Genomic DNA, 17,853 nt, shown 5'->3' on the forward strand with positions numbered 1-17,853 from the left:
TGGCTGGGAAGAATCAACATTGTTAAAATGTCCATACTACCCAAAACAATATATAATTTTAATGCAATCCCTATTAAAGCTCCACTATCATACTTTAAAGACCTTGAAAAAATATTACTACATTTTATATGGAATCAGAAAAAAACCTTGAATAGCCCAGACTTTACTCAGAAATAAAAACAAAGCAGGAGGAATCACACTACTAGACCTGAGATTATACTATAAATCAATAGTGAACAAATAGCAGAGTACTGGCACAAAAACAGAGAGGTAGATGTATGGAACAGAATAGAGAACCAACAGATGAATCAAGCTACTTATCTTTACCTGATCTTTGACAAGTCAATTAAAAACATTGAGTGAGTAAAAATTCCCTACTTAACAAATGGTGCTGGGCAAACTGGCTGGCGACTTGTAGCAGACTGAATCTGAACCCACACCTTTCACCATTAACTAAGATAGACTCTCACTGGATTAAAGATTTAAACTTAGGACATGAAACTGTAAGAATACTCGAAGAAAGTGCAGGGAAAACACTTGAAGAAATCGACCTGGATGAAAATTTTATGAGGAGGACTCCCCGGGCAATTGAAGCAACATCAAAAATACACTATTGGGACCTGATCAAACTAAAAATCTTCTGCACAGCCAAGAACACAGTAAGTAAAGCAAGCAGATAGCTCTCAGAATGAGAGAAGATATTTTCAGGTTATGTCTCTGACAGAGGTTTGATAACCAGAATCCATAGAAAACTCAAACATATGTGCAAGAAAAGAACAAGTGATCCCATCTCAGGTTGGACAAGGGATTTGAAAAGAAATTTCCCTGGAGAAGATAGGTTCATGGCCTACAGATACATGAAAAAATGCTCACCATCCTTAATCTTCAGAGAAATGCAAATCAAAACTACTTTGAGACATCACCTAACTCCAGTAAGATTAGCCCATATCACAAAATCCCAAAAAGAGAAATGCTGGTGTAGATGTGGAGAAAAGGGAACACTTCTACACTGCTGGTGGGAATGCAAGCTAATATGTTCCTTTTGGAAAGACGTTTGGAGAACACTTAGAGAACTAAAAATTGCCCTGCCATTTGGTCCTGCAATTCCTTTATTAGGTATATATCCAAAAGACCAAAAATCATATTACAACAAAGATATTTGTATCAGAGTGTTTATTACAGCTCAATTCATAATTGCTAAGTCATGGAAGAAGCCCAAGTGCCCATCAACCCATGAATGGATCAATAAATTTTGGTATATGTACACCATGGAATATTGTGCAGCCCTAAAGAAAGATGGAAACTTTACCTCCCTCATGTTTACATGAATGGAGCTGGTAAATGTACTTCTTAGCAAAGTATCTCAAGATTGGAAGGAAAAGCAACCAATGCACACAGCCCTATTATGAAACTAATTCTATAGCTTTCATATGAAAGCTATAACCTAATTATAGCCTAAGAATATGGGGATGGGGTGGGTGGAGGGAAGGGAGGGTAGGGGAGGGAGTAGATGGGTGGAGGGAGGGTAATTGGATGGATCACCTCTATGGTTTATCTTACAAGGGTACAAGTGAATCTTTCTAAAAGTAGACTATAGATGTCTTGACTTAACAACTAAGAAAATGACATGAAGGCTATGTTAACCAGTTTGATGAAAGTATCTCAAATTGTATATCAAAATATCACCCTGTACCCCATGATTGCATTGTTGCACACAGCTATGATTTAATTAAAAAAAAGAAATAGATAATTTACTTCATAAATCAAGTTAATAAGGAATTAGTGAAAATAATAGCTTGTATTTAATGGAGATTTACTGTCTGCCAGATACTGATATTTTAATTTATATATAAACATTTATTTTATTCTTAAAATCTGTGAGATAGATTTAATACCATCCCAACACCAAACATGAATAAACTAGAATACAAAAGGGATGAAATAACTTGTTCAAGGTCATACATCTAATGTAAGACATGAGAGATGCTGTTGTGGAAGTTGGAAAAAATATAAAAAATGACATGAACACTGGTATTTAGCATTAAACATTGGGATCTGTAAGTAAAGTAGTTTTTGCTTAATTTAAAAATGACTCTGTCAAGAACTATAAATAACTTTTATTCTCCTCAAGTACCAAATATGCATAAAAAAATCTTGTTAGAGTCAATAGGAGTATATAATATAAAAATGCATATAAATGCTAAGACAGGTCCTAGAAACTACAAAATATTGGTATAAATTAGTTAATTTTTTTCTTTTACCCATTTGTAACTATAAAATATAGCTCTGTTTTCTCAGGAGAAAAAATGTATCTTATTTGTAATATGTTACATTTTATTGATTAGTAACATACCATTTTGAATTTGACTTGATTTTTTTTTACTAAAATAAAGAGATATTATGAAAGTCACATTCATGTTTTCTTTTTAACTCATATAATTTCTGTACAAATGTGATTCCATAACTCTTGACCTTTCATTTCATTTCTGTTATTGTTTACTTTAACATTATAGGTTTGTAAGGATACTAAGTGCAAAGACATTGATGAACTTAGAGATAAATCTCTATGTGACTCAGAAATAAAATGCCAGGGGCATGGGGTATGTATATATTTTAAGAACAATTGTTTCAATCCATATCCGTTTTCCATAATAATAAAGTTCACAATTATTTGTTGTGCAAATTTCCTTTAGAATATTGTCATTAAAAAAAGAAAAGTCAATTTCATTATTTATGTATATATTTAAGATCAGACAGTTAAGTATGCAAACTCATCCTAGAAAAAATGCTACATACCTATTTGCTGAATATCACTATGGACACCTTTAATTTACTAGCTTGGGAAGCTATGCATCAGTGGCCTGTGCCTAGTCTGGCGTGTAAAGCAATTTTAGAACTGTTTCTGGAATGGCCGTTATGCACTCAAAAAGAAACAAGAACAATAATGAACAGCACTCAGCAAGACCACACCACATATTCACATGAATACAGCTGTGAGACACCGATATACCAAGGTTATAAAACGTTACCCAGCTGTTTGTACAGTTCTGACAACATAACCACACAGTGGCAAGTTCATGAACTTAACTGTCAGACATTATGCATGGACACTTCTAATGGTCATTCCAAAGAAAGAGTTCCAAAATTGCTTTGAAAGGTGGACAAGGCATTGGAATCAGTGTATAGCTTCCCAAATAGGGAAGGTGACTATAGTCACATTCAGTAATGAGGTATGTAGTGCTTTTTCTAAGATGAGTTTGCAGACTTAATTCTCAGACCTAATGCAATATTTATGTTTATAATCAGATTGTTACAGTTTCCATGAACAAATATCCATGAAATTTGTATAAATATGTAATATAAACAATATTCATTTTTATTATACTAGATTAAGATTATGAAATTTTGAAATGAGTTTCTTAAAGTTTGCACATATACATTTATACATGCAAACACATACTGATTATAATGTATATATGCAAATGCATACTGATTATATTTTATTATAAATATATAAACATTCACATAATATGAATCACATTTCTTTGAATATATTATTTTTATAGGATCAAAGTTTCCTAAACATTCTGATGTTTCATCCTTCAATGACTTCAATTTATTTCCCTGTATACATCATTCATGCAATATTTGAAATATCATTTACTGGATGGTACTTCACATAACATTAAATTTTAACTATTGCAAATGATAGTACAATAAACACTTACAAATTCACCTTTTCATAATTATCTTATTTCTTAAATAATTAGCAATATAATCTGATCTTATCAAATATATGTACCATTAAAATTTTCATAAGTGTTATACTGACTTCAAGAAATATTATGCCAGTTTTCTTTTCCAAGTATCATGTATGAAAATGTGCATTTCTTCATACGATAGCCAGGCCAGTTTTTTAGTCCTTTTATTCTCCTCTAATATGCTAAATCCATTGTTAATTTGGGTTTATTTGATGATATATTTTCTAGGTATATATGGTAATATATGCTATTTTCATTTTTACTTGTCTGTTTGTTACAAACTTACCTACTATGTTATAGAAATTTTGTAAACATTCTTATATGCTTTTTACTTTAACTCTGTGGCCAGTGTCTTCTGCCGTTATGATTATTAATATCCTAAGTAAAAATTTAGATAAAAATGTCCTATCTATGTCTTGAAACCTTAGTTCCCCCAGATTGCATACACATCCTATTATAATATTTAGTTTCTTTTTCATTTCTTTTTATTTCTTATTTACTTTTAATTTACTTTTGCATTTAATTTCTGTATATTTCTGAATTCTCTACCTACCCTTTTCCTATTCATTCACCAGATTATATTTATATACATTTTCTTGCCTTCTGCCTAAATTTTGCTGTCTTTTCCTTTCATTAAGGAACTTTCCACCCTTTGTTTTTTTTTTTTCTATTTTTCACAAAAGCTGGTTTCTTATCATAGCTATAGTTTTAAATCTAACATAATTCATAATAAATTTTAACTCCCATCATTCTACATTTTAGCTTCATAATCTTCATGCTGTCTACCACAGGTATTTAAATTGAGTCAAGAATGTTATTTACTTTATTTAGAAATACAAGAGACAAATAAGAATATATCTCCATGATGTTTTAAAATGTGTTGAATGGACATTTATTATACTACTTTTTATTTTAAAAAGTATTTCTGTATTAAATAAAAAACATACTAAATTATAGTATTTTAATAATTGACATTGACTAACAATAGCAACCAATGCATTTAATTTTTATGTTGTAAATAAAATGTTTTTATTTCAGTTTTGTTTGTTTGTTTCAGGTTTGCAATAATGCCTTTAATTGTCAGTGTGATCCTGGATATGCTCCCCCAAAGTGTGACCTGGCACCATCATCACAAGGAGGAAGTGTCGATGATGGGAATTGGCTCATAACAGGTTAGTTTCTAGATCATTGAGTTCCATTAAAGCTCTCTGCCTTCGTAGAAATGGTCTACGTCTCCAATCCTTTGTGGAGTGGATATGAATAGTGCAACTAAGGTGCTTAAACTTCACCTTTATTTTGTGTGTACTTAAGTTGAAATAGACATTGTGACTAACATACTTCCAACTAATTATAATCAAAAAGTGAAAAATTTAAAGCCTTCTCTACTAATTTTAACCATGGTTTCCAGAATATTTCTTTTTATACAGAAGATTTTTTCTACATAGGAATAGTTAAATTACAGAAATGGTGATAGTTTTACTGTATGTTAGGCGTATGCCAAGGATGCTGCTTATTGTGATGTACCATACTATATAGTTCACAGCCAAATGGAATATTTAACATTAACTGTAATATTGTAAGGGGGAAGTAATTAAATCTTCTACAACCATAGCATATGAATAGAATATGGTACTAAATGTTTTTAAATTTATTTGGTGAAAGTCATGAGCAAATGCAATAATTTCACGGTTAGAATTGAATATGTAAATAAATGCTTGAGATGTACATTCGTATTTTAATATGCTAAGGTGACATTTATATTTCTAATTGACTAGAACTATATAAATTATTATAATACAGCAGTTTGGAGAAAAGGAGATAAAGACTTGAAGATTAAAACCAAAATAAATTTCAGAAAGGTTGCAGGAATATGTTTTCTTGCTCCCACAATATAGAATTTTGAGTACTTTGATAGTACAAAATACTGAAGAAAGTAAAGTTTCAGTTAGTTTAAATTGAAATAAATACATATATATGTAGATTAAAAGAAGACTAAATTAACCTTCACTTATTTGGAGATTTCCAATTTTAAGCTATTATTCATAAGTCTGTGATGATGTTCATGTCAAAGATTCTGTGTGAAAGTAAAATTTTAATCGTCTGGGATATATCCCCATAAGGGAAATTGCTGCAATGTATTGTAAGCTATGGCTACTTTTGAAAGCAACTGTCAAACTACTTTCAAGGTGTTTCTACTGTATGACATTCCCACCAATAATGAATGAATAACTGGTATTTTTACACCCACACCAACATTTGATAATACCACTTATTTTTAACTTAGTCATTCCATTAGCTGTGTATCTCTTCGTGGTTTTAATTTGCACTTTCCCAAGGATAATGATTCTGAGCATCTTTTATGTGTTTATATGGGTATATATTCTATTTGGTGAAAGTGTCTTTTAAATGACTAATTTTGAGAGATTTTATGTATTATAGACACATGCATTTAGTTGGAAATTATTTGCATATACTTTATATAAGTCTGTAATTCGTTTTTTTCTCAAAGCACAATTTCTCTTTATTTAATTCTTATTTTGGTAAGGCCTACATTTTACTTTCTGGATCACTCTTATAGTGTTAAGTATGTGAACTCTTCCTTTTATGTTTAGATTCACACAGTTTTTTTTTCCTTTTTTTTTTGTTGTGGATTAATTGAGTATAGTTACACTAATTGCATTTGTTACATAAAATCCTTCTTATAGTTATGTCCCATCCCCAAGAGGTATAACACACACTGTGACCCCTTCCCTCCTCCCTGCATGCCCCCTTTTTTAACCCCTACCATGTACTAGATAATCGATTGTCCTCATATCAGAATTGAGTACATTGGATTCTTGCTTCTCCATTCTTGTGATTCTTTACTAAGAATAATGTGTTCCATTTCCATCCAGTTTAATACAAAAGATGTAAAGTCTCCATTTCTTTAATTTCTTATTAGTATTTCATAGTATACATATGGTACAGCTTGTTAATCCATTACTGGCTTGGTGGGCATTTAGGCCATTTCAACAGTTTGGCAATTGTAAATTGAGCTGCAGTAAACAGTCTAATGCAAATGTCCTTATGATAAAAGGATATTTTTTCTTCTGGGTAAATGCCCAATAACTGGATTGCAGGATCAAAAAGGAGGTCTAGTTTAAGTTCTTTGAGAGTTCCCCGTACTTCCTTCCGAAAAGGTTATATTAGTTTACAGTCCCACAGCAGTATAAAAGTGTTCCCTTCTCTTCACATCCATGCCAGCATCAGCAGTTTTAAGATTTTGAGATATGAGACATTCTCACTGGAGATAGGTGATATCTTAGGGTGGTTTTGATTTACATTTCTATGACAATTAGTGACAACAAGCAATTTTTGATATGCTTGTTAACCATTCATCTGTTTTATTAAGAGAAGGTTCAATTTATTTCTCTAGCCCAGGGATATAAGGTATTGTTGGTTCTTTTATGCTGATTAATTCAAGTTCTTTGCAGATGCTGGTTATCAAGCTTTTGTCCAATTCAAAATATGCAAAAAATCCTTTCCTATTGTGTAGATTGTCTATTAGCTTTGGTTATTATCTCCTTAACTGTACAGAAGCTTTTAAGTCCTATTTGCTCAATTTTGTTGTTGTTGCAATTGCCATGGACGTCTTTTTCATAAAGTCTTTCCCCAGGCCAATATCTTCAAGTGTTTTTCCCATGCTTTCTTTGAGAATTCTTAACATTTCATACCTTAAATTTAGGTCTTTTATCCATCTTGAATCAATTTTTGTGAATGGAGAAAGGTGTGGGTCCAGTTTCAGTCCTTTACATGTGGATTTCCAGTTCTCACAACACCATTTATTGAAGAGGGATTCTTTCCCCCAGTATATGTTCTTGTTTGGTTTATCAAAGATTAGGTGTCTATAAGATGTTAGTTTCATCTCAAGGTTTCTATTCAGTTCCAGATGTCTATGTCTCTATTTTTGTGCCAATATCATGCTGTTTTGACCACTATGACCTATAGTACAGCCTAAAGTCCGGTATACTGATGCCCCTAGCTTTGTTTTTAATACTAAGAACTGTCTTAGCTATCTGAGTATCTTCTGTTCCATAAAAAAATGAAGAATTATTTTTCTAAGTCTTGAAAGTATGATGTTTGTATTTTGATGAAGATTTCATTGAATCTGTACATTGATTTTGGAAGTATAGACATTTTAACAATGTTGATTCTTCTTAGACATGAGCATGGTATATTCTTCCATTTGTTAATATCTTCTGCTATTTTTCCTTAGGGTTTCATAATTTTTTTATAGAGGTCCTTCACCTCTTTTGTTAGATGTACTTCTAGGCATTTCGCTTTCTTTGAAGTTACTATGAAGGGTATTGCTTAATTGCTTCATAAAAAGCTTCCCATCTTGGCTGCTATTGGTGTGCTACTGATTTGTGGACATTGATTTTATACCCTGAGACATTACTGTATTTTTTGATCACTTCTAGAAGTCTTGTGGTGGATTATTTGGGGTTCTCTAAGTATAAGATTATAGTGTCAGCAAAGTGTGAGTGTTTGACCTCCTTTGTCCCCATTTGGATATCCTTTATTTCCTTCTCTTGCTTGATTGTATTGGCTAGAACTCCTAGCAATGTGTTGAACAGTAGTGGCGATAGAGGGCAAACTTGTCTGCTTCCAGTTCTAAGTGGAAAAGCTTTCAGTTTTACTCCATTAAGTAAAATATTAGCTGTGTGTTTGTAGTACATGGCCTTGATCAATTTAAGTAATTTGCCATCTATGCCTATGTTCTTCAAGGTTTTAAATGAAAAAAGATGTTGAATTTTATTGAATGCTTCTTCTGCTTCATTTGTGTGGAAGTTATCTTCCATCCCTTAACTCTGAGTTTCAATTTGTCTTTAAAGGCTAAGTATGTTTCCTGAAGACAGCAAATGGATGGCTTTTCTTTCCCCCCAATCAGCCAGTGTATGCCTCATCAGTGGGGAATTCAAGCCATTAACATTTATTGAGATAACTGATAAGTGTGATGGCATTCCATTCATGTCACTTTGTGGAAGTCTATTGCTTAGTTTTATCTTTGCATCATTGTGGAAGCTAAGTTTTGTCCTTCAGTTTCTGGGTGCTTTCTTGCTGGTGGTCCATTGTGATGGTCAGTGTGTAGAATAGGTTAAAGTATTTCCTGTAAAGCTGGTCCCGTTCTGGCAAACTTCCTCGATGTTTGTATATCAGTAAAAGATTTGATTTCTCCAGTTTTAAAGCTTAGCTTAGCTGGATACAGAATTCTAGGCTGGGAATTGTTTTATTTAAGTAGATTAAAGGTAGATGACCATTGTCTTCTGGTTTGAAAAGCTTCATTTGTGAAGTCCGCAGTGGCCCTGATGGATATTTCCCTGTAGGTCAATTGGTGCTTACTCCTTGTGGCTTGCAGAATCTTTTCTTTTGTCTTGACTTTGGACAGTTTCATCACAATGTGTCTTGAAGCAGCTCAATTTGAATTGAGATGATCTGGTGTCCGATATCCCTCTGAAACGAGTGTGTCAGAATCTTTGGTGATATTTAGGAAACTTTATTCATGATATCTTTTAGTATGGCTTCCATTCCTCTGGGGCATTCCCCTTCTTGGATACATTCCCCTTCTTGGATACATTTAACTCTTTAACTTATGAAGTCCCATAATTCTGTCAGTGAGTGTTCTGCTCTTTCTCTTTTTCTTTTCTTTTCTTTCTTTTTTCTTTTTTTTCTTTTTCTTTTTTTTTTTTTTTGACTCTTTAACTGCCCGTGTTAGCTCAAGAGCTTTGTCCTCTACCTATGACATTCTTTCTTCTGCATGGTCTAGTCTGTTATTGATACTTTGTACTGCACCTGTAAGTTCCATGATTGATTGCTTCGATTGCTTAAGCTCTGCTATATCCTTTCTATATTCTTCATATCATTTATCTCTTATTTGCTTCTGTTTTTGGATTTCCTTTTGCCTATTTTATACTTTCTCAGGAATGTCCTTCATTGTTTTTATCATCTGCATTTGAAATTCCTCTTCTGTCATTTCTAACATTTATTTATAGATAGAATTCTCTGAAATAGCTACCTCATGATGCCTTGGGGATTGCTCTGTTCTTTTTTGGGGTATTTCCAGGATGTTTATGCTGTTTCTTCCTCATGAGTGTTTTCTTTTTGCCTATTTCCTTGCCCTACATTTTCTTTCACCTCTTGTTGCTCTTTTATTACCTTTTCTCTGACCTAAGGTGTTCATGAATCCTTTTGGCACATTACTAAATGGATAAGTAGAAAAGAGAGCAAGAAGGCCTAAAAGATAAAAACAGAGAAAAGAGAAAGGAAAGGGTGTGAGTAAAAGTGAAGACTGACAAAAAGAAGAGAGGCACAGATACAGAGAGACAGAAGTAATTAAGGTGTACACTACATTTCTTTGACCCACACCAAAAAAACCCAGCCTCTATGGGTGCTGAATCAGGTGGTTCCCTTGAGGCATGCAGTTCTTTGCCAGCTTGAGCAGACACAGAACCCCACCTCCACCAAATACAGAAGAAAAATAAAAATACTATAGATCAAATCAAAGCCAAATAAACAAAAAAAGTTACAGGATAAAATTGAAGAAAAAAACACATAATGTACAGAAAAACTAGCAAAAAACTGAAGCTCTTATTATTATAGGAGGTAAGAATGAAAAATTATATTACATTATAAAAAATTAAGAAAAACAAGAAAAAGAAAAATCTACAGGGAAAAAGATGAAAACAAAAACAAGACAAACAAATAAACACAAAAAAAAATACCTATATATAGGTGAATATTGCCTAGGTAACAGGTGATCTTGGAGGGCATTAGATGCTAATCACAATGCTTATACTACTGTAAAAGATGGGGACTGGAGGACTCTGCTGACTTGTTTGCCCTCAACCCCACAGGGTTGGGAGCCAGAATCTCTCCTCAGCCTACTTAATAGACACACCTCAACCTTTCCACACCTTGACACTTGGCTAAGCCCAGGCTTTCCCAGGAAAGCATGTGTCATTTTACTCTCTCTAGATGTGGCTCCCTGTTTATCAGGCCCACCAGAAGCAGCCTTGTTCTACACCCCTGAAAGCTGAACACACAAGCTCCCACAGTGGCTGCTCTGTAGCCTATAGCTGAATGATGAAAACATTGCTCTTCCCCAGGTCTCAGTCCCAGCCTCTAGATGCTGTTCAAAGTCACTTGCTCACCTGCCCAAGGTCTCCCAGAATGGGTTTCACTCCAGGACCCTGAGGGCCAAGTCTGCATGACAGTTTTCCCACAATGGCTGTGCCCGGCATGCAGGTGAACAATGAAGGCTCCACTCTCCCCCAGCTCATTCCCAGCCTCTGCACACTGTTTAAAAGCACTTCCTCACTCACCCAATATCTCCCAAGGTGATTCAACCTTGTTCCATAGTCCAGAAAAATCCCCAAACCCTACTGTCTATGATCTCTCCCTGTTGCTATAGCAGCTACCACTGTAGCCACCACAGCTGTCAAGTCTGGTCTCAGACCTATCCCACCCCCTTGCCATTTCTCTGCTGCTTTCCCCCTCTTTTTGGGGTCCCACCAACTCCCATTGCCCCTCTGTGACCCTGAAGCGATGTTTCTAGGTGTAGCTTATAAGCCAGAGGTGCCTGGAGTTTTCTGTCCCATGCTTGATTGCAAAGACACTGTCTCTATGCTGCTACCTTGCTCTGTCCCTAATAATGTGAACTCTTTGTCAGTCCTAGGATCTGACAATGTTATGCTGTAATATTTCTAAAAAGTGTAATTTTAGTCTTCATCATTAAGTCCCTAATTCATTTAAGATTAATTTTTATGAAGTGTGAGGGCTTCTAGTTTGAAATTAAGTTTTTGATGTGATTGCTAATTACTTTAGCCCAATTTTTTAAATCTGTCACTCTTCTATTACCTATGGCACATTTTACAAGGGTACATGTTAAATCGACTAAGTGTAGAGTATAAACATCTTACAATAATGAAGATAATATGTGAATGCTATGTTAACCAGATTAATGAAAATATTTCAAATTATATATAAAAATAGCATATTGTACCCCACAACTGCATTAATGAAGGCAGCTATGATTTAATAAAAAAAAAAGAAAAGGGGGATTGTTTTCACTCTTTTTTTTCAGAAATTAGTTAGGTATATTTTTATTGGTGTTTTATTTGTATTTCTATTTGTTTCATTGATCTGTGTGTCGCTCCCTATACCAGTACCATCTTTGATTGATGTAGCGTTATAATAATCTTTAATATTGAAGAGAAATGATTTCTTCCACTTTCCTCTTTATCAAAATTCACATGCTATTTTAGGGTCTCTCTTTTCCCTATATATTTTAGAATAAGTTTGACAGTGCTAATAAAAAAATCTTGCTGTTCTTTATTTAGATCAAGTTAAGAAGAATTTATATCTTCACTCTCACTGAATCAGCCAATATACAAACTCATTATTTCTCTGCCTATAGCTGAAATGCCCTATGTGTTTTGATATAATGCCTAATTATTAAACATGAATCGGAAACATATCTTTTCTGTAATTACCAGAAATACATCTTTAATAAGTTAGGAGTGACCATTAATTAAGATTTTTCAGCATTTACATCTTCAAAGCATAATTTTGATGGTAATGATTTTGCTGATGTCATCTTCTTTGTACTATAATTAAACTATTTTAATAAATGACAACTAAGGATTTCAATTGTTTACTCCTACTATGTTTATGTCCTTTCAATAGAGTTTGTATGCATATTTAACTTCAGCATTTTTCCATTTGTCAATCCTATCAAATAAATGTTCATGTTCAAATTCTGTATCAGATGAAAGATTATTATTCTAAGTCTTTTATATAAATAGGAAGTCACAAGTACTTGTGAAAATATATTATTTGTTGAAGTCATTCCTATTATATGACTAACTGGATGGATATTTAGAGAATTCCACATATCTATTTTATCTTTTGAAATATATTATCAGGTCCTTGAGGTTTGATTTGTAAAACAAAATTAAGTTATCATCCAAAAATCTATAGCCTGATATTTCATTCTCATGATCAATGGCAACATTATTTGTAAACTAAATGCTTATATTCCCACCCAAATTCATATATTAGAACTTTATTTGTAATGTGATGGAATTTAATGGTGGCTTATTTTTCTTTTTGAGACAGAGTCTCACTTTGTCACCCCAATGAGAGTGCTGTGGCATTAAAGCTAACAGCAACCTCAGACTCTTGGGCTCAAGTGATCCTCTTGCCTCATCCACCCAAGTAGCTAGGACTACAAGCTTCTGCCCAAATGCCTGGCTATTTTTAGAGAGAGGGTCTTGCTCTTGCTCAGGCTGGTCTCAAACTTGTGAGTGTAGGCCATCTGCCCACCTCAGCTTCCCAGAGTTCTGGGACTGCTGGTGTGAGCCACCATGTCCTGCCTATTGGTGACATTTTGAAACGTGATTAGGTCATGAAAGCAGAGCCCTCATTAATGGAATTGGTGTTTTTTATGAAGGACATTTCCCCTGTTCCCATCACCATGTGAGTTTACAGCAAGGAGTTGGTTGTCTCTGACCCAGGAAGCAGATGCAGATCATAGAATGAATCTGCCAATGTATTGATCTTTGACTCCTTTTTAAAAACAAACAAACAAACAAACAACAACAACAAAACTTTATTGAAATTAATATGAGGGTACAATTTTTTAGGTTACACTGTTCTCACTTCCAGGGTAAAGTTGCATTTATAGAAGAGCTCCTCATGTAGGTGGCATGTTACACACGCTCACAGTGTGAATTCTCAACTGTGTTCAACAAAAGCTATTATAAAAAGGCAGGAATTTTTTCCAGGACTCTATTGTATCTTTTCTGATAGTTAATAGATTATAATTGGAAAAAAATAAGAAAATTTAAATTTTTAATGGAATAAAAGGGACCCTAGTAATAAATCCTTGAATATATGTTCCAATGATTTTTAACAAGAATGCTTACAGCATTCAATGGGGGAAAAAGTCAGTCTTTTCAATGGATGATGTTGAGATTTCTGCATATAAAGATGCAATAGAGTAAAGTTGGACCTTTGTTTATACCACATGTCAAATTAACTCAAAATGGGTAAGTGATCTCAACATAAGAGCTTAAATAAATGCTCTGGACAGAAAATATAGGAAGAAATTGTCATGACATTAGATTTGGCAATAATTTCATTGATAGGACACCAAAATCACAGCAAAAGAAAACTAGATAAATTAGGATTTATCATAATTAAAAACTATTTCCCATCAATAAATACTGTCAACCCAGTGGAAAGACAATACATGTAATAAGATAAGATATTTGAAATAATATATCTGATAAGGGATTAATATACAGAATATGTAAAAAAGTTATATAACATAAAAAGAAATAACCCAAATAAAAAATGTTCAAAGGAGTTGAATAGAAATTTATCTAAGGAAGATGTAGAGATAGATCATAAACAGAAGTAAAAAAATGCACTTTTCTCACATCATCATTAATCATTAGGGAAGTGCAAATCAAAGCTACAGTGAAATGCCAATGCATACTTATTAGGATAGTAATTATAAGGAAAAATTATAAAAGCTGCTGATTAGGATATTAAAAAATTGGAATCCTGGTGCATTTGGACAATGGAAGTGTTAACCAGTGTTATTCTTAAACCTAAACCACCTTTTGGGGAAAACAGCATGATGGATCCTCAAAAATGTAAACATTGGCTCTGCTCTCTGCTCTCTTTACTCTCTTTCTCATCTCCCCCTTCACTCTTTTCCCTCTTCCTAATATAAAACAAACTTATACTTTGATATCCTAAAAAGAAATTCAACATCGAACTAGTATATTATCCATAAACTCCACATCTAGATATGTTTCCAAAAATACTGAAAGCAGAGACTAAAGCAGATATTTTTACTCCCTTGTTTATAACAACATTATCACAATATCTAAAATGTAGAAAACTCAAATATTTATTAACAAATAAATAGATAAATAAAATGTATTATATATATATATGTAATAGAAGACTATTCCATCTTATAAATGAATAAAATTCTGTTACATGCTAAAATGTGCATATAAACAGAAGACTTTACGCTAAGTAAAATAAGGTAGTTAGAACCGGACAAATATTGTATGATTCTGTTTATGTGAGGTGCTAATAGTGGTCAAATTTATAAAGTCAATGTAAAATGGTGTTCTTCTGGGGAGGGGAGATGGTGAGTTAATATTTAATGAGTAGAGAGTTTCAGTTTGGCAAGATGAGAGAGTTCTAGAATTAGATGGTTGTCATGGTTGTACAACAATGTAAAGAATGGGATATGATAGGCTAAAACAGATTATATTATAAGTGAAGATTAAATATATAGGAGATGAAAAATTTATATCAAGGATATTTCATAAATTGTCAATTATATTTATTGCCAATGATATTTATAAGAGTATGGAGTTGACACAAAAATACATAATGCACTTTGGGGCACAGTCATAAAATATTGAAAAAAATTTTAAATTCAAATATATTAATTCTCTGACTGTATTATGTAAATTCAAATTTTTAGAATTCTAATTGCTGGTACAATTTATGCATAAATGTTGAAAAAACTAAAAATTACTTTCATATTACAGAAAGAAAGATGCCCTTATTTGTAGAACAGCATGTTGCTCCTCATAAAAATGGCCTTTTGATAAGTTTCTACGTTTTTCTACCTTTCCTCATTTTAACTGCCATTGTTATTCTTAAATGGAATAAAATGAAAGGATTTTGGCATAGAGAAGAAACTATGAGCATAAGGTTAGTAAACTTATTGCTTTTATATTTAATATTACAAAAAAACAAAGGGAAGAATTTGCCTATGATTCAGAATATTACAAGTAGGGATATTTGGATGAATTGTTTTAATGTTTAGAAATATTGAATAAAGAATCTCAGTACAAAAATTAATCTCAACATACATCATCTTTTTTTTGGTAGTTAGTTTCTTGGCCTTACAATGCCATGAAAAATTAAAGTTATTCAGTAAATGCTCATGGCCTTTCCTATAGGAGTTATCTATAACTCTTTTAGGAAGTTCTGTTGCCTTCCCAAGAAACACCATTTTTCTCACTTTGATAATCAGTTTTATTAAAGACATCAATAAAGACAGTTATAGAATCAAACTTTGTGAATAGAACATGTAGAACATAAGAAAATAGGAGATAGCACAGAATGATGGAAAAAACACAGGTAGTACACTTCACATTTTGAACATAATATTGCCCATGTGTTTATAAAATTAGAATTTAGATACTTGCACAGCTTTTTCGTTTACTATAACCCCAATTAAAACCACAATTTTTTCAGTGAGTATTTAGGGATATGAAAATGCAGAAGTGAGAATAAGTAAATGCATCTTGTTCTATGCCTTAAAAAAAAATACACTGTTGCTTATACATTCATGGAGTTAAGATATTGATGCAAACCATCAGAATTTTTATTTCTTTAGTTAGCTAATTTTATTTATCAAAAGTTAACTTCAACTTGACCAGACATAGTGGCTCAAACCTATGATCTTTGCACTTTGGGGAGCTGAGACAGGAAGATTCCTAGAGCTCAGGAGTTTGATCCCAGCCTGAGCAAGAGACAAGATCCCATCTCTACTAAACAGAAAAATTAGCAAGGCATTGAGACTCTGTCTAAAAAAAAAAAGTTGGCTCGGCGCCTGTGGCTCAGGCAGCTAAGGCGCCAGCCACATACACCTAAGGTGGCGGGTTCGAATCCCCAGTCCGGGCCCCCCAAATAACAATGATGGCTGCAACCAAAAAAATGGCCAGGCGTTGTGGCAGGTGCCTGTGGTCCCAGCTACTTGGGAGGGTGAGGCAGAAACTCGCTTGAGCCCAGGAGTTGGAGGTTGCTGTGAGCGTGATGCCATGGCACTCTACCCAGGGGGATAGCTTGAGGCTCCATCTCAAAAAAATAAATAAATAAATAAAAAATAAAAAATAAAAAATAAAAAATTAGCAGCAGCTAGTTTAGTTCAGCATAGTATTCTGGATGATTTATGCAGACATTTACATAATCATCCAAGCACTGACTTAATTGAACAATAGCATTAGTCTTCCTTTGCTTGCTCTTTGACATCTTGGAAATATCTACATATATCTTATAGTTGATATTTTGGACTGTCACCTGTAAGAAATAAATCTGACTTTTGGAAGAAATGTTAAATTCAGGTTATCATTGGTTAAAAATTACAATATGTGGACACAACATTGTAATTTTTATAACAAATGTTTTCAGGGCTGTAAGAATAAGAAATGAAATAGAGCTGAAGAACAAAAGGGTGTTAATGAAATGGAGTGTCAGAAAGTAGGTCATTATCGTTATCACTCAGAGGCTTTGCATGTCTATACCTTCTCTCCAGAGTGACTGCTCTGATTGCATTTATTTACTTCATATATATTGATTGAATTAGTGCAAATGTAGCTTTTTAAATTTTTTTCTTATTTTTCTTAAGATTACATTTGTTTCCTGATGCTGTTACTGTTTTACAGATCTAGCTCAGAAGTCAGCAGTGGTAAGAGTAACCAGTCACAGAATTAAAGGTGAATTGAAAGAATCAAATTATTAATAAAAAGGTATAATGCATGAAGTAGCTTCTTTCTAATAAAACCTCAGTATGAGAAACTGTTATTCCCATATCTTATCATCTTGACTCCTATTTAATAGGCAAAAACAAAGACTAAGGTAAAGTATAATATTTGATATCAACCTTGTTTTGTGCTTTTTGAGAAATATTTAATATTAACTAATATTTCCAGAAAATTATTGAGCAACAGTTTTGTAATTAAAAATAATTTATTTAATTTATTCTTAAGAAAAAATTTATTTCTTGTTATAAAAATATCTATAAACAATCATACTTCTCATTCATTGATTTAAGGGTCCAATGGTTCTAATTGGTAGATTTACACATATTGCACATATTGTCCCCTCACATTTACATTCTACCTCGTTAAGACTCCATGGATACTCTTATCATCATTTTAGAAATAAGGAATTGTTCTCCTCTATATAAAGTCAGCACATTGTACCCCATAAATGCATTAATGTACATAGTTAT

General features: G+C 33.0%; 1 protein-coding gene across 1 annotated transcript in view; it reads left to right on the forward strand.

The window, feature by feature from the left end:
• LOC100955521 (A disintegrin and metallopeptidase domain 3-like) overlaps nucleotides 1-17,333 on the forward strand; it is a 172,367-nt gene extending 155,034 nt beyond the window's left edge. The window contains exons 17-20 of the mRNA XM_003803188.1: nucleotides 2,514-2,600; nucleotides 4,819-4,933; nucleotides 15,380-15,545; nucleotides 17,285-17,333. Of these exons, the coding sequence (XP_003803236.1) occupies nucleotides 2,514-2,600; nucleotides 4,819-4,933; nucleotides 15,380-15,545; nucleotides 17,285-17,333 (417 nt within the window). The remainder of the gene's footprint in view (nucleotides 1-2,513; nucleotides 2,601-4,818; nucleotides 4,934-15,379; nucleotides 15,546-17,284) is intronic.
• Nucleotides 17,334-17,853: the final 520 nt, after the last annotated feature.

Source organism: Otolemur garnettii, unplaced genomic scaffold (assembly GCF_000181295.1).
Source record: "Otolemur garnettii isolate 467f Iridium unplaced genomic scaffold, OtoGar3 scaffold00284, whole genome shotgun sequence".
NCBI classification, from domain to species: domain Eukaryota; kingdom Metazoa; phylum Chordata; class Mammalia; order Primates; family Galagidae; genus Otolemur; species Otolemur garnettii.